Source organism: Varroa destructor, unplaced genomic scaffold, assembly GCF_002443255.2.
Source record: "Varroa destructor unplaced genomic scaffold, Vdes_3.0 BEIS01000003.1, whole genome shotgun sequence".
In the NCBI taxonomy this organism is placed as follows: domain Eukaryota; kingdom Metazoa; phylum Arthropoda; class Arachnida; order Mesostigmata; family Varroidae; genus Varroa; species Varroa destructor.
Genome location: NW_019211456.1, coordinates 11,005,658 through 11,028,950, shown reverse-complemented (window position 1 = coordinate 11,028,950; position 23,293 = coordinate 11,005,658). Strand labels below are relative to the sequence as shown.

Here is a 23,293-nt window from a genome sequence, read left to right as displayed (position 1 = left end):
AATTTGCCAAAAAAAAACAATATGTCTACAATATGAAAGCAGCATAAAAATTCCGCTTCCACCATCGAATAAGCGGTGGAAATACGATGCTAAATTCAGCCGCATAGTAAAGCCAAAGCAGAGAGTTGGCTTGCTCTGTTTACAAAATGGCAGAGGTACGAAATGCACTAACATACGAATTCACAGTTTATTTTCGTAATCGAAATTGCCACGGCTGAGCATCAGTATGTGATTTATTCGAGTGGCCTGATCAGACGATAAAAATAACGACGGATTCAAGCGGATAGTCACTGATTTTGCTGACGCTGATTCCGATGATAGTGATGGCAAAATGCGCATACGACTGTAGCCCGCTTAGCCGTCTAACCAACAACGACGCAACTCTGTTCAATGAGGTATGCCGCAAAGACAACAAACCGAATGGGCGACTTGACATCAACATCTGTCCAATATATTATTACTAGCAACAACAAATTTTTTTGCGTAAAAAACGTAAAAAAAAATCGTAATAACATGGCAACATCAGCGGCAGGAACGATAACAACAAAAATACCTATTGTGTCTGTTGTCTAGAACCAGTTGCATCGAATCTATCGCGTTTTGGAGACCTGGTGACATTAACTGTACTTATGCCAACAGAAGACAAAATAGCGGTTCTTACAATTTTTATCATTATATATTATCCTGTGCTGTTGTAGTTATGCGTAACAAACGATTAAATTAACTGACGCTCGTTTAGGTTGTTCAGGTTAAAACAGACCGCATGGAAAATACAATCATTAAACTAACAGGTTTTATTTTGATGCACATATATGGTGTCCTGTTTGTGCAGGAGCAATAATAATAGTAACAACAACAATAACATTAGTCACGTGGTCTCTATGCAAATTAAGTAGCTGATTGTTTATCCAGCCTAATCTTTTTTTGGTATGTCTGTTCGTCTGGGCTCAGTGTCTTTCCCTTCATCGAACCAGCGCTTTTCACAACTACTGCCAGTTGCAAATGGCACGCGCAACACCAAAAGTAAACGCGCAGCGCGAAGACGACCCCAGCACCATAAATGGGTAGCGCCAGTTAAAACAACATTCGCAACCGTAAATATATCCTATGCGGCGTTCCTATCAGAAAACGGCCCTTATTGAACTTTTCCGTTGACGAGTCATTCGTCGAAAAGAGAAAATAAAGATACTCGCTGTCAGACAGCATAACGTAAAACTTAAATGAAAAACGTGAAAGAAACCGCAGATAATTTGCGCGCAGTGATGACAACGCCTACAGTCCATTCAAGGTATGTGCACGTCCTTTAATATTATACTCTTCTGTGCAAAAGATAGAGATGCTGATTAACTATATACGAGATCCTCTGAAGCGTTGCATTTAATTTACCGGCGATGGGACAATGTCCCATCAAACATTGACGTCGTACTCGTTTTAGGTACACAGGTTTTATTTCAATTCACTTATGTTCGGAGGTAAACTGGCTAGGATAGTTACTTGTCTCCTCCAGATCTCCCCGTAAAGGCCTAAACATTCATGATTAAAACTAATACCTGCAAGTCATAGTAGGGCTCAAACTCGCATGGGGTCCAGGCTAAATATATAAAACGAGTGCAAAAATAAACAATCTACATCCGGACGGATATCGTGCTAGCTTCTCTATCCGCTGTTATGATAAATGTGTTAAAAGCAGGAAATGAGGGCGGCTGACGCCAACACAGTACGTCTGTTGTCTTTGTTTATCTCTACGAACGAACGTAGTCGTACCATCTTTCGTCGTACCAAGAACGTTCGTAAACAGTAGTGACCATGTGTATATGCGTCGAATGCTTTTTCTTGTCGGATCACAGCAGCAGCAACTTGACAAATGTTTATGCGCATTTGAATTTACGCGCCTACAAACGTGCGAAGGATAGCGAGTAGCAATGAGACTTTCAACACCGCTAGTTCAGCGTTTGCTGAGAAGCCGAAGCGCTACGCCAAAACCATCACTGTTGGATTGAGGAAAACCGTGTCATATGCCTCGAAAAAAACGAGTGGCACACGAAGGGTGAATAATACATACTTAGACAAAGACTAATGAAAGCCAGTAGAGAATAGCTTGCAGCATGCTTGCCCCATGTGTCGTCATTGTCTCTATGCAGTTTGCCTTAGCAGAGCACGATAGAGCTCATAATGGCCTGATAGGCTGATACATCAGCAGCGTGCACATCCGAACATTTGCATCCGTCTTCGTTGTCCATGCCACTATGGCGCCGTCCCTGCTTCTGCTTACGCTGGGGTAGCGGGGATAGAAGCCATGAAATGTCATGGTGATCTAAATGGTTATCTAGATACAAATGGTTCTTTCTTTATTTCTGCTGACCTGACTGGGTGGCCATATGATGCGACAGAATCAACCACCTTGCCAATGCCTACGCAGGCGCTCAGCACGAGCACTTACCATACGACGACAAATACAATTAAATGCTATGTAGTCGGCATTTAGATGGGCTAAGCATATCTGTTTTGAAATAAATTATTCCAGGATATGTATTGATAAAGCAAGAAAATTAATACCTTTTTATCGTGGATATGGATGACTTCTGTTCAGTTATTCTGACAACTTAAACCAGTTCTTCCAATTCACTTAGCTATACCAAAATTAAATATGCTAAAGGCTGGCAAAATTATTGATATGCCACAAGATACAGATACGCAATATGTTCTTCCCTGTAGCTCAACGTCAGGTAGCTTTTTCATCCGTCACCAACGACCCACTATGTTGCTTCGTTGATGATGACTCCTTATGTTAATTAACTCCCTTTGCTTTGGCAGACGCTGATTGAGTAATTAGTTAGGCTCCCGAACATGGCGTAGACAGACTAGAATCTCATGTGCCTGTGAACGCTTGCTTCCCGCAACTGTCCTAAAGTTTGTGCCAAGTCGCATGCTTTCATTGTTATTGTTAGTCATACGGAGATCTGTCAGTCATTTACAGCGGGTACAAGCGTGTGTTGTTCAATTTCATATAGAATTCGTGATCTATTAGCCCGTGTTCCGTGTTCTTTAAAAGATGCACACCTCTGTCCTATAGAAGCCAAGTTCGGTAAAATTAGTCTGATGTAGATTCTCTAGCCTAGCACCCTGAGTTAAATAGACTTATTGACTGAATGATAAGCGTATTTAGTAATGACAATCGTAACAGCGGAGTAAATGATAACAAGCAACCACTGTTATTATCATTAAGAGCAGATATTTCGGCAGTTAGCGACTAGGCACGCTTCTGGTTGCCGCGATTTGACAGAGTTTTTGGTGGTGGTAGTAATGCCGCATTGGTTCTGGATCTATCCTCAGCAGTTAATTGTCCCCTGTTTCTAGCCAGAGTGGCCGCGCCACACAACCTCTACGCAACTATCCAGCTGGTCAGCCTAAATGTGCTATTCTATATCGCGCATCAATAGATACCGTCCAGCGACAAGGCACTACTCTCAATTTTTCTTACGTAAGTCGTTGGCTACTGGCTAACTGTAACAATGCATTCAGCTGTAAAAGTAATGTGGCAGGGCAACTTTGTTACCACAGCCTCCGAACTCAGTGCAGCCAACAGTTCAGTGTTTCAGTAACGGCGACTATTTGCCGCACGCCGGTCGGCTGACTACCTTCCTGTACAGCCAAATAACCCGCACGTAGATTCGGTCGTTCTTGTGGCCACGTCTGTTATAGATAACGTTGATCTAACCGTGCTTGTCAGTACCGTCGGCGACTCCTGCCGACTATTGCGCAGTGCGAAACGTGAGTCATCGCTTCGATTATTTATCGAACGACCACAGCAGCAGCAGCAGCAACAACAACAACAACAACGGCGACAACAATGACAATGATAACAAGAACATCGCGAAAGCCAGGTTGAGTGCGCTAGTTTTTGTTCGAGATTTTACGCTTAGGTTTTGATAGATACGACTGTTTTTCCACCTTTGACCATTAGAATGACAACCTTCAATAGAATAAAGAGTACATAAATAATGGTAGTGACCATAGCTCATATTGGTACCTGGCATGATACAATTTTCGTATCGGCAAAATGCGTAAAACCGCTAGTACTGGCACGTCTGTGTATCCGTATATACGCCTCACGGATGGGGTGTCACCTTAGCCCTCGTATAATAGAGGAAAAATGTATTGTATTTTCGTATGTTTTTTCTGTAAATAAGATAGGCGTTTCAAATGACCCTTTTCTAGTCATAGCGGCTATACTATCGTTTCTAGATGACTCTGATGTCAGCAACACGTAAATATGTTAGTTATTTTATAGTATAAAAGACTCGAAATCTCGTTTTGTAATTTTCTTACAATTCCGTATTACACCACCACTGGCAACACGGTTCTGAGCAAAAGCTCATATATCTGCCGCTGGTGCTACTATTGCCCAGTATACTCTTCATTCTTCTCTAGCAGGAGCTAGCTGCGAAGCGTCTATGCTAAAAAAACGAGATTAACTTAAATAGTAGCGAGAAAGATGCACTTTTTTCATTTATAATGCTTCTTCCTCATAGTGCTATTGCTGTTGTGTGAGGACAGACAAATGAACAACCGTGCGAAAGGGGCAAATGAAGCAAGAATGTACATAGGGCGAAATTGTCTGGTTTTCGGTCACCGGTGGCGCCGGCATCGATGGGAGTTTGAGAATAGTGTTTTTATTTTGTTCTCTTTCTCTGTCTTCACTGCCAGGGCAGCCGCCGCCTCTAGCGTCGCTGTTGAAAACGCCGCTGTTCGTCGCTGGTTCATTGCGGAATGGTCTCCTGGCGAACCATGGCCAGCTCGTGATTGATAGCGCGCATTAGGTCTCAAGGGTTTCTCTTCAGTGCTTCCACTATTGTTTAGTCTTCGGTCGTCTTCGTCACTCGTCGACGATATGGAGAGCCCCGATGACTGTCATCTGTGTATCAGTCTCTCTTCCTATCGGCATCTATGACGAGTTGGTGCCGGATTAGCTCTAGTTGATTTAGCTATCCGGCGTAATATGGGAGAACCGGTTGCCGCTAGTTGGCCACAACAATAACTCAGGTAGAAAACAATTTCTGGCTAGAGGGAAATAATAACACGCAGCTACGACTCTTCTGGGTTGTTGGGCTTGTCCTGGCTTGGAGCCTGCAGCTGCCGCTATTGCTACTATGGCTAGTGGCGCTCCTCCTTATTGACTCGATAGATTCCTTGTTGTGTGTTCAATCTCAAGAGTCGAAATAGCAGCAGATACCGTAGTTACGAAAACAATATCAGCCAGTCTATCCTGAAACCGTGATTGACTCGCTGCTGAAGCGTCAGGGTACACTCATGCTCATTCATACGTAATCCGTTCCTTATCAGACAATCAAATCCAGCCGAGGCTTTGGTCTGTACAAGCTTATAATGCACTCGAATGGATTTATCTGGTTATGTATATATTATCAGGTAGGGGCAATATAACATGTCCCTGAGAGACCATGGCAGGTTGGATCGCACTCGAGGAAGAGGAGAAAAAATCTGTCATAATATCATGCTAATTGAGATCTTCCCGGGTAAGTCTCGAAACCAACGATCCAATTACCACTAACCGACAACTAAATAGCAAATAGCAAACAATTAATTCTATCATTTTATACGCGACAAATCTCAGTGGAAAATAGCTTTCTGTGTAATGGATGCGTTGGCATTAATAGTTAATGAAATAATGCTCACGTGAGGTGCTTCTGTACCACAACTCTTTCGTTTTTCACAATTTACTCGGAAATTTAAATACATGTCATGATTACAGCAAATTATGTTCTGCATAAACGCATTGAGAAGCGTACCTGATAGACAAACATCTTTACAAAAAAGACATACAAACGCAAAAGTGTTTGTGGGTCATAAGAAATGTATGGGCGAAAACAGTAAAAGGATGGATGAATGTCATCGCGAGTTATACACTAGTTGTTTATTTACAACAAGCACGAACATAAATTCAACATTCGGTTCGCATGACAACATAACTATATTCATTATGTGATGATGTGAAATAACCGACTTACCTCCCGGAGTCGTACCAAATAGTGTCCCTCCCGGTGTTTGTGAGTAATTAGCCGGCAATTGGCTTGGATTTGTTACACGACGGATTGAAATCGTTTTTGCTGACGACATCTTTATTTCGCACACACGATTTTCGCGCCTATTACTCGTTAAGATGATCCACTCTGTAGCACCACTACGAACGCGGTAGCAATCGATGACTCTCTATCTGGAGCGCTAATAATTGCTTGATTTTAGTTAGTCTTTCTTTTTACTGTTAGCTTCTTCAAATATATCAGTGGCTCCAGACTAGTGAAACGTCAATGGCAGTCTTAATTAAAAAAATTTTCAGTATCATTTCCTTGTAATGCCTCAGTATGTATAAGTTTGTGCGAATTGCCACAGATCAAAAACACGAATTAGAACCACCAACGCTGTAAAGCAAACGAAGTTAGCTGAGTAGTTCCCGTTGGGAAGCGCTCTTTTTTAAACTAAGGAGATTTGTCTTGTCTATATTTCATATGTGCATATACGCAGCATTTGCAAGGACGTCAGGCCACACGCTAGTTCGACATTGAGGACGGGTTGCGATATCGTAGAACTGGGTCGGCTAGCAACAACTACTTTGTTGCTTCTTAAGCAATGTCTAACCGCAGCGGCGGACGTAAATCTCGAAACTACGTCGCTGTTGTGAGGCCAAGTAATAACGAATGTTTGTCGACACTTCTTCTATGGTTGTTCTTCTATGACTGTTGCTGTTGTAGACAACGTTGAGTGGGCCAATGTGTCCCCGGGCATTGAACGAGTGTTGACCCCCGGCGACTGGGTCTCAATGGCGACTGACGTAGCGCTCTCTTGTTCGCGCTGCTAGACGTCAGCGCACTCCATCTGTTTCAACTCGAATGCGGCGGCGTAGGAGGAGTTACAGCTCTGACGACGACAACAGGCCGCCACTGCCGTTGTTGTTATGGCAGCCGATGTCGCTGCTGGAGCTGCACTCGCTCATCCTGACACCCAGTTGCTTCGAGCAAGGAGGGTTACAACATAGCGCTCTAGAGCTGCCTGCTGCCGTTACTGCTGCTGCTGGAGAAGGGCCACGGCGATGTTTGGCTGGTTGTCTGTTGGTCCGTCCGTCCGTTCGTGTATCCGCGCGTCGTCAACAGCGAATACTGCAGGCTGTTGCCGGTACTCCGTGTGAACATTATGTCCGTCCGTGAGCGTATCCGAGTATGTGATTGTCTGCGCGACTGCATAAGAATGGCTGTCAGTGTGTATATTTCGTGGAGAGGACAAACAGTGGGCTAAGCATTAGACACAGCAAATCGTGGTAGTCAGTTATGCGTAGCATTTTTCTGCTAACAATCGATACATTACCTGTTACGAGTCCGCACCGCTCTTTCTCGGTGACGATGATGATGCTAGCAATGATGATATTGACGGTCTTTGTAAGGGGTAGATCGTGGCGTGGCGATGAGACGACGACGACGAGGACGACAACAACAAGGACAAGCAGCAGGTTGGCGAATCAAGCAAGAAAATTAAAAAAAAATCAATTTCATTGCAACTGAAAGTGTGGCACGAAAATTTACTCAAATCATCAGTCAGCCGAGTGTTTTTATTCAAATGCACTCCTTTGTTCAAACGCCTATAAAACGTAGAGTATACTCTATTAACAGCATTAATTAGCTATGTTCACACTTGTTTCTTTTTTGATAGTTATATATCACAGATTTATTTTACTGTCATGTCACTGCTCTTTTTTATTTCTTAACGGTAATAGACAACGTAGATAGATGACTAGCTGCGCGTGACGTAAGAATTTGGCTCCTGCCACCGTTGGCGATACCGTACGCTAAGGCCTAAAGAATAGGAACTCCAAATAGCACTAACGTGTTGTCATTTACATGTTGACTATAAAACTCAAGGACACGTGGTCTAGGTTGGAGACTAGTTGGCTCCCAGCGTGAAATCGGGCGTGGACACACCTACAAAGCCTTTGATTCTCAAAACGGACACCGGAGTACAGGCTTAACACATTGGCAGTTTTCGCACTAAGCTGCGGATATATACCGGAACTGCTTTAATACGCGCTGCATAGTATTTCGACGACTGAAAAGGGGCCCGCTTTTCTAGCGGGTCATGGCCTCAAATCAGGCTTGCACGGTTCGCGGTACCACTGTGTCCTCTTTAATTCGACATAAGAGCTCGTTGTCGACTACATATCGAGAAACATCTGCTCCTGCCAATGGTGATGTCGTAAAACAAGGCTTATCACTCTGATTTTTTTTAAATCGACCACTCCAAGGCCTTCCAACCCCATGACGGCCATTATTAGAAGCTTCCTATCCTGAATGGGCCTTCGATCCCGAACCAGATTCCGTTGCTGCACGCCACGACGAGCATTTTAACCTATTACAAGCATTGGCTGTCTCTGCCATGCTCAGTTTATTGATGCACCTGGTAATCACAAGTGCCATGAAGTACGCCGACGCTACGGCTTTATGGTGATTGACGAAACGATCACGCTGACACGAATTTTTCGCGCCTTCTATAATTACGTTGAATGGCAACTTGCATTCACCAAAAGAAATCCTCCCTTTTGTTTAACTACGTACAGGCCCTCGTTATTTCTTTGGACGACTACGTAGGTTTCTGCCGCTTCAGATAATGCTGGAAGTGGAAACCGTTTAAATAGGCAAGCTTTAGCTCACCCATAATCAGAGCGATGCCCACGTATATATAAGCAAGTCTGAACGGACATTTAGGAGATCATCGTAACCACACTATTTCAGTCTGAAGCAGTTAAACTTTCTCTTGGCCGACCGTCAGCCTAAAGTGCCTCGCAGCATCAGACTCTGCAATCACTTTGCACCTCATCAAAGCCGTGAAATGCGCTTGCTTGGCCCCATAGCCACGTCCAAAGATGTGTTCCTTTGGCATTCTTGCATCGAGTGAAATAATAGTAGCTTCGGTGGCAACCTAAATTTTCCCATATTTACTGTCAGATGATCTGCCTTAGACCTTCCTTAACCTTGCAGCTTAATTTGTCCAAACCCATATCGATCAGTCTCGTGGTAACTCGACTTTATCTATTAGTTCTTTTTATCGGCGCCAATTGCAGCAATGGCACACTAGTATGATGTAAGTAATGGAAGTGATTAATGAAATTTTGCGATTCTCGATGTGTGATGCCGTAAAGAAGATTTAACGGGAACCAATGCGGAGCGGCGGATGAAACGGTAAGATTGAATGGAGTAGATCGGGGAGATAAGTGAGTGTAGGATCGCCCAAGGACAATGACACAGGGTATCGAAAGTTCAAGCATTACAGAAACCCAGGAGATACCTTCGGGAGGTAAGGCTGGTATGGCTGAACCGACACGTGTCATACGGGAGTTGGAGCTACCCAATATCGTTGAAACCAGAAAGCATTCGTAGGGGCTAACTTAACGTCGCTCTACTAGATTCGTCTCTTGATAACAAAACGTTTCTACTAAACACCACAGTTTTCGTTTTACTGGTTGTATCATAACAGCACATAGCAAATCTGTACACGAAATTGCCTACCCGCCCAAGTGTTTTGCCCGAGACTACTTTCCAAAAAGCTCTAATTGTTGGAGAAGTTTCACTTATGGCAGTAATGGACCATGGGCTATAAGCCCTCAAAACCGATTTCCGGTTGCAGTATGAACGCTAACCAAGACTCTAGTTTGTATTGTGTTAGCACCATCCGACTGTTAAGTAGACACATATCGCTTGCTAACCCGACCTTCATTGGTAGGCCATTCTTGCAGCAACAATAAAGGCACATAAAATGGTGAGTTTGAAGAGCTAGAGGTAACTACCGGAATAAGTATGCTTGATAAAAGTTGGTCATGCTTGTGGGAAACACCGCGTAGCGTTCGTTTCTTGCGGAATATTCTGAACCACTGGTGTTCTCAATTTCTAAACGCGCCAAGCTATGCGTGAGTTAAAAGCGCAACGTAAAACGGAAAGAGGAATCCGGTCTCAAACGTGAAAATACTACAGCAAAGGCGATATTTGTACACGAACTACAGTCAACAAAGAAGTTTAACTTAACATTAAAAGCAAGTGTAGATTCTGTAAGGCGAGAACTTCTAACGTCGCAGCAGCCCAAACTCAGTAAAACTGCGTCGCCCACAACAACAGCTATAATTCGATTTATGCTACTAGGCAAGTCAGCTGTGAGTACAGCAGTGCAAGGCGTGTCAAAGTATATTTTTTTTACCTCTCTAATCTCCTTTTTAATCACATCTTCGTTCTGTGAAACGCATCCGAAAAAAGTTTCAACTATAGCTTTGCTATTTTTTTTTACAGCGGGGTGACACGGTTGTAGCTGACGTAGATCATACAAAATTCTAAACCACTATTACTATATCACCACCACCATAATCACATACTACAAATCGCTGAACTGTTCAAATACATAAAGCCGATGTAGCCAAAAAAATCGATTCGTTAACGTTGAGCGTATCTGTAGCCCTCCCCTACCTACTTGGGGCTCGTTGGGTAACACTTTTTTCAGCTGACACCAGCTCACCTCGTTATTCTCGTTATTTGTTTTGACGAAGATATCAATATATCAGCCCTTCGACACGCTGGCCTTCATTATTAATTTGCAGGTACAAATATCCGTTTCTAAGGCAACAGCCTGCACGGTGAGAGTTCTGGCTAACTAAAATAAGAAATACGATCATTTGCTACGTCAGCCAGATAAACAGATACTATTTCTTGGGCTTCAGCAACTAAGATCTACGGGTGGTGTTCATTCACACCGCCAATAGCTCATTTTTATTCTGCCAGTGGTTGATTTTGCTAACAAAAATCAAAATGCTTAGCGGAGATCGCAATAACGAGCTTTAAAGGCCTTAAATTTGAACTCTCTAAACGGTGGTATTGTATTTATCGCCATCCGTTTTTTTTTTTTTTACTTCTATAACAATAAATCCAATGCCAAAACAATCTAAATTATTTCGAGCTTTACGTCCAATATTGCCGTTAGGCTTTCAGACGGCCAACCTCTGACACAAAAGAAGTATGTCTATGCCCGAAGTCAAATCTGGATCACCATTTGTCCCTATGATTAGCAGGCAAAAACGTCATCCACTAAGCAGTATCTATAGAAATTTAGCCAAATGACTTGCAACCCCCTTTCTGTAGCGTATAACCTAAAACATCCCTTCTGCCTTTTTGGCGCTACACTGCGTTTACAGCAGACATTTGTTTGTCTACATCCGTCGAATACGATTTGCTGCTTTGATCCTGGGAGAACTGGCTTACATCGTCTATCCATGCTGGAAACCTGTCACACCGTTAGCAGACGATACTTCTGGTGAGTTTGTTATTGTTGATCTTATGAACGGGTATATGTCTGTGTGTTTATGTTACTAGGAGGCTCTTCGATTCTATTCAATGTGTGCCAGACAGAACAACTCGACAAGTGGTGGCGGAACTACAGCAGCAGCCATAGACGTACTCCTAGCAGTTGTTGACGCTGGTAATCATTTGTAGTGATGGTGGCATGTATAATTGAGCTGTGAATGTTTGTCTGCATGTCTGAGTTTGTGTACGCCTGGAGCGGATGTTTGCCCTGGGTGTTATTTTAGCTTAGGAGATTGTTCTTATCGATGCCGTGATGTCTGTGGCCATCTCGCTGCTGTTCTAGTCGAAGCAGTTCTAGAGCACGCGAGGATCGAGCGTGGCCAACCTTACAGGATCGGGCGCACGCATACACAGACCCAACAAGTCAACGGACCTGAGTAGCTGCTGATACTGTTGCATAATTCTTTCAGTAACTTAAAACTGGTTCCCTATATGTGCTGCTTCCCTGTGCCTCGAAAGTTCCGAAGGAAGGAGAAACCAGCTTGTCGAGTGTGCTAGGTGGCTCCGCCGCTAACTGCTACAGATGTGCACCTGAGCGAGAGGAGTGTACAGCAAGAAAAAGAAAAAGGAAGTAATCGATTAGGGCCTAATATTCGTGCGGTGCTCCTCCCTGGCCAGGGCGCTCGATCGAAATTTTAGAAGTTGCTGAAGTTGTGAAGCTATCAAGGAGGAACAACTTGTGCCTAAAACCTTCGACTAGAATGAGTTTTTGCTTGGCTACAAGAAAAATCTGGAACTTTTAAAGCGCCCAAATATTTAACAAGTATGTAACTAATGAAATAGACATGTAATATATAGTAACTAGAAATTACACCGGTTAAGAGAAGTGCCCGTTAAGCTAAGAAGTGTAATTTAATTCATTATTATTAATATAATAGTATTGTATATATCAGATTAATTGTTATTATGATTAGGGATAGCAGTGGGCAATCTCAGACGCAGTGTACACAAATAACGGTATACTAGTGAAATTCATTTGCAGTTTTTATGCATTTGTATCAAAGTATTAGCGATTGTAGATCGTAAACTGAGGAAACTGAAGACAGAAAAACTATATCAACAGATGCTCCCCGTGTTAATAGTTACCAAAGATAAAAATAATAACAATGAGATAATAGCTACTGAAAAATCGATTATGTGAGCTAGCATAGTAAGTTACATTTAAGGAAATTCCTAAAATACTGAAAATGTAAAACATAAAAAAGTGAAAAAAGAAGCTGCATCTAAGTGTCAAGTGCTTGCAGAAAATTTGTGTAGACTATCGAAAGAATCGCGTTTGCTAAAAGAAAACGCATTAATGGACAAACATGCATTTAGACGTGACATAAAACAACAGTCAATATTTAATCTCAATAATGACTGAATTCCACCTTTGCCATTATTAATAATTCTACATAAGATTTATTATGTACTCAAAGCAAGCTTTGTATTTAATCTAAAGCTAGTAAATTTTCCGGAAACCGTATTTTACGCGAAACTTTCATCCTTAAACAAAAAAGTATACAGATTTCGGCGAAATTCGACGCGATGGGGACGTCATCGCTTGATTGTTGAGTAGTGCGCTTCGACAACGGTAACGGTCTTCGACGAAAGAAATGTTATGCTGAATTGCGTTTGTTTGTACAAATTGCTGTCATAATCTTTATTAATTCATTCCGCAACTTACTAATACGTTTATCCTGTAGATTATTATCTATAAGTTCACAAGACCCAATGTTTATTTTTCTTGCTGCAAGAACTGACCGAGTTCGACGCTTCATACCCAGTATCAATTTCTTGAACTTTTCTCGAGCTTGATTAGTCACTTTGTCGTTTTTTGAAAAACGAAAATGATTATTTTCGTTTGCACCCAACCTATGTCCTTTCCAGCTGAGTAATTGCGCCTGTTCTTTATAGTCCGTTACCACCAATATTGATAGAAATTCAAGAGTCCACCTTGCGCCATCAGCATCAAGTTAAGTGCTACTGGTTGGTCTATCTCACAGACGCGACTCAATGGTAGTAGTGCGATATTGTTCCGTTCGTACAGCTTAGTTCAGTGTCAGCGGCTCGGTTTACTGAATGCCAACTTGGTGTGGTCAATAGTTTTCATCATACATTAATATCGTTGTGTCCTAGTGCAAACTACATTACTCATTAGGTTTTGTTTCTAACTAATAGTTTCGTTCGATTCATTTGGTGGTTAAAGGGGTAGAGTCAGACATGAATTGCACCATTTTCCGGCGCTAGACATACTTGTGCGAATATAACAGCGTTTTTGTTTTCTTAGCATTCATACATGTCCATAAAAGCATTGTGTTCATATGTGTCAAATATCTTTTGAGCGATGCATAGCCGCGATTGCGCAAGGGCCAATTATTATTGTCGTATTGGCCAATCATTACCACCACATGCGATGTCCTTTATATAGTAACCTATAAGTGCTCGCTGACATTTTGTATTCTATAGATCGGTTAAGCTTTGTTAAGCAGATAATAATGATGAAGATGATGCGAATAAGTATTATTCATATCATTATAATTACTATTGATGCATTTATAATACACACAATTTCTACCCGGTTTTCATAAATAAGTCGATTGCAGTAATGTTATTTTTGCTCCGTGTAATTTAATTGTCAGTGCAAAAAAACAACTTATTAGCGAATAATTTCATTCTTATAGTTATAGGGTGCCTTACATACTTTTTCAGGTAATTAAGGCTATTCTGAATCCGAACAAAGCACGTTTACCATAATAAGAGCATCCCACTAAAAAATCCAATTTAATGATTTGCACAAACAGGGCTTATAAAATCTGTAAACATTCCCTTAGCAGGCAAGTCGTTCGTGTCCTATAAGCTGACCTAAAACGATAAATGTCTGTGTTCACAACAGCAACATAGTTTATTATAACTTGGCCTACTTACAGGAAAACGCCCAATAGGCGTCATCCCGTGTACGTAAAATAACGTTTGTATTGCTAGTAATAAATATAGTTCTAGATTTTACGATTACTATTGCACGGTTAAGTGTAATGGCTATATTATTCTTCAAAATCGAAAGTTCTACAGGAAGCAACACGTTGGCTTCGCTTTAACAAAAATTCAGAGTCCGCAATGATTGAGATGACTATGAGATGTTTCGCAAATTACAAGTGTCGTTAGTAACACTGTTATATGCCGCAGTAAACAAAATTTCATTAGTTAACAATAATAGCTAAGCATTAACTAACAAACTGATCCATGTGAATGATTCTATTGTATCGATATATGGCAAAGCTCACGGGGAAGAATCGTGGAAATGGCGACGGCGGCCCCTCCTGGTCAACTCAACATCTCAGCGCTGTTCAGCAAGCTGCTATCGACAAATCCACCCAGGTACATGCTGTGTCTGCTGTCAGCAGATTGCACTATGTATTATTATCACTACTGTTAGATCAATATAAGACGTTTCAAATAAATTTATAACACGTATAAAAAATTGCCTTGGCAAAAATTTCAAGTAAATATTGAGCGTGTTAATCGTTGAGTAGTGTTTTTGTGTGTTATTCAATTTAACCAAATAGGAATGCCTTGGATCCACGGATTAATAATGAAAATACAACAGTAGCTACTGCGTTATCATATATACGTACATTTCTAATTAATTATTAATTTCTATAGCATTTTGGGATGTTTATTTAGACTGGAAAGGTGGAAATGGCAAGGAGTCGAAAGAAATTTGATATATTTTATGCTTACGACTTTTGCAAAAAAAAATATTGCAGGAATTGTAGATAATATTGTAGGTATTATATATTTTTGTAAAATCTTAAAATGCCTGGAAGACCGCCAAAGAATCACATGTCCTGCTGGCACTTGATTATTATGTTCGTCACAGATCTGATTCGTACTTATATTAAACTTCAAAAGTTCGCGAGAACGTTCAAATTAATTCTGCCGTTGTAATGATTTGGTACCGGGACCAGGTGCCTATGGCTACTCAACATGTTCCTGGATCGATCTGACTCACACAACAATTTCCGTTAGAAAAATCCTCCATATGGGAATATAGGACCTTCATATGTATGTAGTTCATACAAATGTACGAATGAAAGGAAAATAATGTACTGTCGCGGTAGTGAAGCTAATAAAGTGCGGGAATAACAGTCATGAGATTTCCTTTTCGGTTTTTAACTGATAATGCTTTAATAAATAGTCCAAATGTACCAGCAAAGCCCTTAGATATATTTGACCAACTTGAGTGTCGCCACATTCTGTAACTCTTACATATCTAAGTTCACCGCGTCGCATTTATAAGGTCGTCACCGGGATTTCCTGAGGAGTTTCAATCCTGTGTAAGCATCTGTTTTATGAACTGATTTGTTTTTTGTAATTCTCTTGTTAATTCAAGCATCAGAAATACCTCGATCGAACATATCTCATAAGGGTGATAATTGCTCTTAGTTCATTGCTCATGGATAAGGAAATATTAATTTTAGTTAAATGTAGTTTATAGTACCGTTTGAACTTTAGCTTTCAAGTGTGTAATTCAATAGATACTGTTTCAAACATAACTCAACTAAGCTCGTAAAAAGTCTGGATGTTGAGTCATTTTCATACAATTAACAATCGCTGAAGAAGTTGTCTTCACTCGCGCCTTGAACACGTATTTCGGAGAAACGCAGCGATCCACAGACTCTGCTGTTCTTAAATTGAACGGCTTCAGATTATAGCAGGTGAGGTTGCGATTTTCAACCTTACTCTAAGTAGTCAAACTAACTCATCCGCTGCGCTACTGTTCGAGCACTTTGATGGCGCTGCTCTGTCATACGTTGATTTCTGTTCATTTTTATCATTGTTGGCCTGCCGTCGCAATATGCGTTCACGTACATCATCAAGACACTATTAGCGTTGTGCTTCTGCTTCTAAACGTTATATTATGAAATGTTTTCCGGGAACTTCCGAGTAGTTGTAAGCTTCTTTTTTTATTTTGCTAGCCGCAAGGATGAAGATTTCTGGTAATGCCAAATGCGCTTTAAGCCTTTGGCTGGTTTATTGCACACCTTCCAGACCTTTTCAAGTTCTTCCAATTTTGTATCTGAAGGCGGTTTCTCACTCACATTTTAGATCATATTCACGATGTTGAGCAAGTAAATTGGCTGCTGTTCTTGCAAACAAATTTACTCGCTATTGGATTGTACAATTTAAATGAGCACTCCAGAGTACAGTAGTAGTCTTACAGTGTCTCAACATTTTATGGCATTACTACAAGAATTGTTTCTATAAGTTGGTGTCATAAAGAAATATCCTTCAGTCAAATTGAGTTCAACTACCATATCGATAGCATCTAAATGTAAATTCAGCAAAATACTGCATATGTAAAAAAAATCTTGCAGTATTTCACTTTATGCAGCGATTAATTATATTTTCAGATTCGTGATTGAACGAAAGACTATTGAAAAGACATGGAAGCTTATGGACAAGGTAACGTTTTAACTAGTTCTGTTCGTAAAGATATATTATACAATATTAAAGGTACCATTGGTAGCTAACTCGTTTATACTTGGAGTTATTTATCAGTTCTTGAATATTTTCATTACTTTTTTTTACATCTATGCAGGTGTAATAAATGTCAAGCAGTTTGATAGTTTTATGATCAGCTTGAAAATCACTGATACTATTTGCCACTTATGGGACCCACGACGCAGAGTTCACCGTAGCGCGGATGTTTAGTTAAAACATTATCCATATCCATTATTATAAATCTTCAAGTACGAAAACTTCGTCTGTTTATACGTGTCCTCGTTTTGATTATGTTTAAATTTGAATCGTCGATATACTTCAATTTTGCTAAGTTTGTTCACCCTCCAGGTTGTAAAGCTATGCCAACAGCCTCGCGTCAACTTGAAAAACTCACCCCCGTTCATTTTAGACCTGTTGCCCGACACCTACCAACATTTGCGGCTCGTATACGCCAGGTAAGTGCTTTAAAAGCCTTCCTTCTCTGTGCTTACTGCACGAACGTGTGGGTGATTCTTAACAAATGAATTAAGAATGTCCATGAAACACTACGGATCCTATGAATTGCAGGCAAGTATTATACGTACATATAATTGTTACGTAAATAAAACGGTTGGGTTCTCTTGCCTCTTTTTGCTTACCCTCTCCTTTGTGATTTGGTTTTTGTAGGTACGAGTTGGAAATGCATGTACTAAATGAAAACGAATTCTTTCGGGAATTTCTCGCGAACTTAGCCCGAAAGTGCAAACAAGCTAATAAACTGTTTAAAGAAGGGAAGGTACGTTAGTTTTCTGGTCACTAGAGTAATCATGTTTAATTTAAACAGTACTGTAATGCTAGGTTTTGGTTATTGCCACTGTAACAAAATAGATTTTTAGGTCTTCCGCTACCATAAAATATACAGCGATCTTATTATATTTGCGTAGTAGCAAGAGTTCAGTAGTATTTTCTTTGCTTATTAAGTACAATCGATTCTTCTGTAAAAAATCGTAACAATAAACATAATGGCGTTGTACGAAATATTTTCCTCAGGAGAGGATGTTTGACGAAACATCACCTCAGCGGCGAAACCTCACCAAACTTTCCCTGGTTTTTTCCCATATGTTGGCTGAATTAAAGGTATTACCGACTTTCTTATTTTATAGTTCTCGCCTCTTGATTTGCTAATAGTTCTCACAAAACTGAAATAAGGCGGTCAATAAGCGAACCATAAAGGTGTCTAAACTGATATATACGATGAATTGGCTCAATTGCGATTTTGCAAAAAAATAACAGGTATCATGCCCTTAATTTACATTAACTTTCATTCGCACTAAAATAAACTATCTATGTTTGAACTAGAGAAATTGGTTGTCTGATTATATAACAACGTTTTATAGGCGCTATTCCCCGATGGTTCATTTGCTGGCGACAGCTTTCGAATCACAAAGGCTGACGCCGAAACTTTCTGGAGAAGCAACTTCGGTAATAAAACGATCGTTCGCTGGAGGTTAGTATATACACTAGAGAATCGCGAATAATTTTCTGAGTTGAGATGCCAACCATAGTGATCATCGTCTACTTAGTGATTGTCGATACTATTTAAGCTTTACTGCTTTTGGGTGTTCTACTGTTGCTAATCCGCAGCGAGTTCCGACGCGTCCTGCACAGCGTTCATCCCATTTCGTCGGTTCTGGAATCGATGGCATTGAAAGCAACGATCGACCTTACGTGTAACGATTTCATATCGTGCTTTGAGTTTGACGTTTTTACACGACTCTTCCAGGTTTGAATTACTTTTTATTACAGACAAACGCGTAGTAAAAGAAGAAAGATGTTCCGTGGGCTGACTATTCCAGTTCTATTAACAGAAAGGACAGCTTTTTCTGTTTTTTAATTGTAATCTAGGAGGTTTGCGCCTCAAATACAACAAATTCGATGACCTTATAGTACCAGCGAGTCGTCTAACAACATACGTCTATGTGATATTTCAGCCTTGGCAGAGTCTTCTACGAAACTGGCAGATTCTTGCTGTTACACACCCAGGATACGTTGCTTTTCTCACCTACGATGAGGTCGATATCGTTGATATTCTACAGTTGTAATTTCTCTAATTCAAACCTGTATCCCATATATATTTATACATAATTTTTTCTATTTTAATTTTTTATAAATTATTATTTTTTGGAGTCATTGGTGGTTTTCGCTGAACGCGGTGCTAGTAAACCTAAAGCAATTTCCAATATATCGTAATCGGCGCTATGTTAATTTACGATGTGTTAACAATTTATTTATAGATCTTTTTATTGTACCTTATTTATTTTATGTTTATTTTATTATCGGTTCATGCAGGTCAAAGCGCGATTATCAGCATATCTGGACAAGCCTGGCGCGTACGTGTTTCGATTGAGCTGTACAAGGCTCGGTCAATGGGCCATTGGGTACGTATTTCCTTGTAAGAGGTCATTTGGTGAAAAATCATTATTGGAAAAGATCGAATTATTTAAGACATTTTATAAAACCTTATTGTTATTGAACGCTTTCTCTCTTGCATGTCTTACAGATATGTGACGGCGGACGGCAGAATTTTCCAAACGATACCTCAGAACAAATCTCTTTGTCAAGCATTGCTAGATGGCAATAAGTAAGTTATTATTTTAGTCAAAAGGCAAATTTATTTGTCCGTTGTTGTTAAAGTACGTGGTAGAAAAATATCGAGCCTAATTGGGATAGACAAAGTACAGCTAATTTTAGTATACGTATTATTCCTTTTTTAACATTGCTTAGTTTTCCAGTACATCCAATAAGAATAATTGCATCTAATCATACGTATAATCTAGTTTGTTGGTGCTCTTTAGTAGAAATGGTTTGTCGCGCTGCGTTAGGTTCGATTCCTACAACGATCTTCTTGTTATTTATAAATGTACGTTTTCAGGGATGGCTCGTACCTCTATCCTGATGGACGTGCTGTCAATCCGGACCTATCATTTGCCGTCAGAGAAGAACCAGAGGATCATATACAAGTATCTCAAGAGCAATACGAGTTATACTGTGAGATGGGCTCCACCTTCCAGCTGTGCAAAATCTGCGCTGAAAATGATAAGGTAGACATCTAGTCCTTTACAATGAAAACCAAACACTTTACACTGTATGTTTGACACATTCTCTCTGTTAGCATTCTATGGCGTTTTTTAAGTATATGCTTGGGTTAATGTTAGCTAAGTTTAACTGCTTGTATTTTACCATTATTATTATTTGTCGGTGGCTTAAGAAACTACTAGTAACAGAGCTTCGACCTTGTTTGCCTTTTTAGGACATTCGACTCGAGCCTTGCGGACATCTGTTGTGCACACCCTGTCTATCGGCTTGGCAGGAGTCGGACGGCAGTGGGTGTCCTTTCTGCCGACAGGACATCCGAGGGACCGAGCAGATTATTGTCGATCCCTTCAATCAGCAAAATAATAATGACGATTTACCGCTACTTCACAACCCCCAACAACAGCCACTACTACAGCAACAGCGATCGCCATGTCAACTACAGCCACAGCTTCAATTACACCAATTACAACAACTACAGCAGCAAGGTACACAGCAAAGTCAACAGCAGCAACAACTACAGGAATCACAACCATTGCAATATCAGACGCAAAACCAAGACCGGTCAACAACGACAGTTTCTAGTAGCATTTTGACCGACACAACTTCAGCCGTTTTCGCGCAGGCCAGCTCCTCAACGCAGCAATCACATCAGCAGAAGGGCTCGTGATAGCTGACAAACGAAATAAGAATTGAAGGCGAAAAGGAGATTGCTGTAAACCCACTCCAAATGTAAAATGAAAGGACAAAAGTTGTCCATAACACATAGAGATGTATGTATGACATTGTCTGTACAGTGACAGAATATCTAATAAACAACAGTGGAAGCTGATTCATCTTATTAATGGCGGCCACGATAAAAGCGGTACCATACCACGAATTTTACAACTCACTGTACTTATTATTGAATATTGACAAAGCGTTTTACAACTAATCTTGTTTGTTGCCAACAGAATGAATACGCGTAAAATAAACACTTTGTTGCGTGTATACACTACATGACATGCAAGGCTCACGTAGGAAGAACAGGTAGGTCTTCCAACTATATACCTTCAATTGACTCACTACATAGATAGTAGTTATAAGAATGGCTAAGGCAGTCGAGAAAAACGTGACACGCCATTGTTCGTTCAAACGTTATTGAATACTACTAACGAAAATCGATATTAATGACTTTTGTTAAACATTATAGTTTGACATGACTATTCACGAAAAGGGTATAAAGTGAAGCTAAATGTTTCGGCCAGTTGTTTATCAAATCGCTTGCAACATGACTCATATATACACATTAAGTGAGGTGTATCTGTCTCATTTCATCCACAGGGAGGTTATGAGACAGAGCTCAATTGCCCCGGAGTACAAAAATCATCGCTCACATAGTTACAGGAGGGACTCTTGTATATCTAGCTTGAACAATGCCAGTTTGTATTATTCGTAGATCCACCGTGAAGCATTTCGAAGGGTGTCAATGCATATATATATAAAAAAAAAAAAAAAAAAAACTATTAATTCAAACTTTACACTTACGCCTACATCAGCCATGACCATAATCAGAATACTTGGTCACTTACAGGCACTTATGAATTCGTGTATGCATGCTATCATCAAATACTTACACGTGTATGCATGTATTTAAAACTGTTTTAAGGTATTTAGTTTCTATGATGTATGAGTAATCGACATATTCAAATTGATTTTTTTTAGTGAGTTACTGAGTAATTAAATTGACCGACACGAGGCCTAGCTAATCCAACGACTGTTATTCTAGTAAAAGATTTAGTTTGTACAAAATTTGCAATCTCAAGAAGGCCCAGCACGCTAAAATCAGCATCAAACGATAGTGAAGTCAACAATACAATAACAATAGTCTTCAAAAACACGATAACAAAATTATGCAGTACATTCTTAATTTTTCTGTTTTCTAGGCCTACGGCGCTTATCATTGTGACAACACAAGTACAAAAGCTTTTAATAACAATGTGTCCCTTTGTCGCCGGTAAGATGCACTGACTGATTGCGCTATTTCTCAATGTCGCCAAGACGATAAGGTTCCCCAATAAGTGCAAAACATTTGATTCATCTTTGGCCTAATTAGACAAAGACCATGATGAATTTAAAAAGATTACATAATTTTGTGTAAGCAGCATTTGTCTTAAGACGAATGCTTAGGTTTACGCATATGAGTACACATAATAGCTTGTTTCGCAAGAAGATAACTTTGAAGGCTTGAAGGGCAAATTGTTTTTGGGAATGTAAATGACAGATATATTTTGTAAATACGATAGATAGGTCACAATTTCAACTGCGCCATAAACAGGATGATCAGGAGATCATAAGCCTGTTAAAAAAAAATTTAGTAATATCGAATCAATGGAGCAGCTATGTATTTAGCGAAAGCTAAAAATATAAATGATTTCTATATTTAAAACCTTAACAGAAAGGCCCATATATGGGCTTTAAAGCGACGCTTATTTACGCGATCTAATAGGAAGGGGAATTGAATTACTGAAATGAGTTGCTGTTTTTATGCGAATATAGAAAAAAGCTGATTGCCTCTTAGACCAACTATAATTGACTATTGTACCGGCTTAGTATGGATATGTAGTGACGAAGATCCTACGTGTAGTAAATAAAGACATTAAAATAATAATTACCTTTGGAGTTTGTCCTACGTATTTCAGTTATATCCATTTAATTCATCTTGAATTCTCAGTTGTTGCTGGTATTATGCATACTGAAATCAGCAATTAGTGAGCGCGCGTATATTTACTACCGCTCATTTCAATCTTTTTTTTTTAAAAAAATTTTAAGCGCTGCTATTAAATGTTACCTCAGACCTCCGTCAATAGATTGCCACCTTTTTCGATTACTGGCAAATTAAATTTATAGCAGGACTCGTATATAATGAAGCGAGCTTAAAAAAGCGGCCGAACACGTTCTTCAACATAGTCAATCATTTTTGATAAGACGGAATAAACAAATTGATCCAGAAATTAGAGAAAGTTGTAGAGAGTCGAGGCGAATAAATGATAAATTAGTTAGTTACCAGAATTCGGGTAAAACATTACATTTGCATTAGGTAAGACCAAACATCAGCAACTTTAGACCAATGATATTTTCCTTGGCAGAGACCGTGGAGCCGAAAGTCCGTCAGCGAAATCGCGAGTTCACACTTGCAGCATCGATTACTCTTAGAAAGAACAGTGATTTCGGTAAAGAAGTTGTTACTGTGACGCTTTTGTTTTTATAATGCTCTATTGTCACTACCATCTCTTTCGTGGTTAGCGAGATCTATGATCTGACCAGCAAAGAAACTTGCATATAGGTTATTA

General features: G+C 40.1%; 2 protein-coding genes and 1 long non-coding RNA gene across 17 annotated transcripts in view; 1 reads left to right on the top strand and 2 right to left on the bottom strand.

The window, feature by feature from the left end:
- Thor (eukaryotic translation initiation factor 4E binding protein thor) overlaps positions 1–6,964 on the bottom strand; it is a 20,474-nt gene extending 13,510 nt beyond the window's left edge. For 2 of the 4 annotated variants that reach the window (XR_015324206.1, XM_086984230.1), the window contains exon 1: positions 6,027–6,158. Coding sequence is in view for 2 of the 4 variants with exons in the window: in XM_086984230.1 (XP_086840356.1) it covers positions 6,027–6,135 (109 nt within the window). In the remaining 2 variants the exon portion in view is untranslated. Of the gene's footprint in view, positions 1–6,026 lie in introns of all 4 variants that reach the window. The other 2 variants (XM_086984229.1, XM_086984227.1) reach the window with 2 other exon arrangements.
- On the top strand, positions 983–22,614 carry LOC111248244 (E3 ubiquitin-protein ligase CBL-like). Of its 12 annotated transcripts, none has more exons than XM_086984203.1 (14): positions 983–1,288; positions 11,240–11,355; positions 14,664–14,762; positions 16,799–16,850; positions 17,238–17,344; positions 17,556–17,664; positions 17,919–18,005; positions 18,266–18,375; positions 18,513–18,651; positions 18,860–18,940; positions 19,218–19,306; positions 19,429–19,509; positions 19,801–19,969; positions 20,179–22,614. In XM_086984203.1, the coding sequence occupies exons 2-14, from the start codon at positions 11,315–11,317 to the stop codon at positions 20,629–20,631; spliced, it is 1,617 nt and encodes a 538-aa protein (XP_086840329.1). In that variant the 5' UTR covers positions 983–1,288; positions 11,240–11,314; the 3' UTR covers positions 20,632–22,614. The 12 variants fall into 12 exon arrangements, 11 of the variants coding, with proteins under 11 accessions (XP_086840329.1, XP_022655959.1, XP_086840328.1 ...); XM_022800224.2 differs by having other exon boundaries at positions 11,237–11,355; XM_086984202.1 differs by lacking the exon at positions 983–1,288 and adding an exon at positions 3,537–3,884.
- On the bottom strand, positions 21,439–23,293 carry LOC147756515 (uncharacterized). The gene is made up of 2 exons (XR_015324212.1): positions 23,030–23,293; positions 21,439–22,695 (listed from the first exon to the last, which is right to left on the bottom strand). It is a non-coding gene; the product is annotated as an uncharacterized LOC147756515 (long non-coding RNA).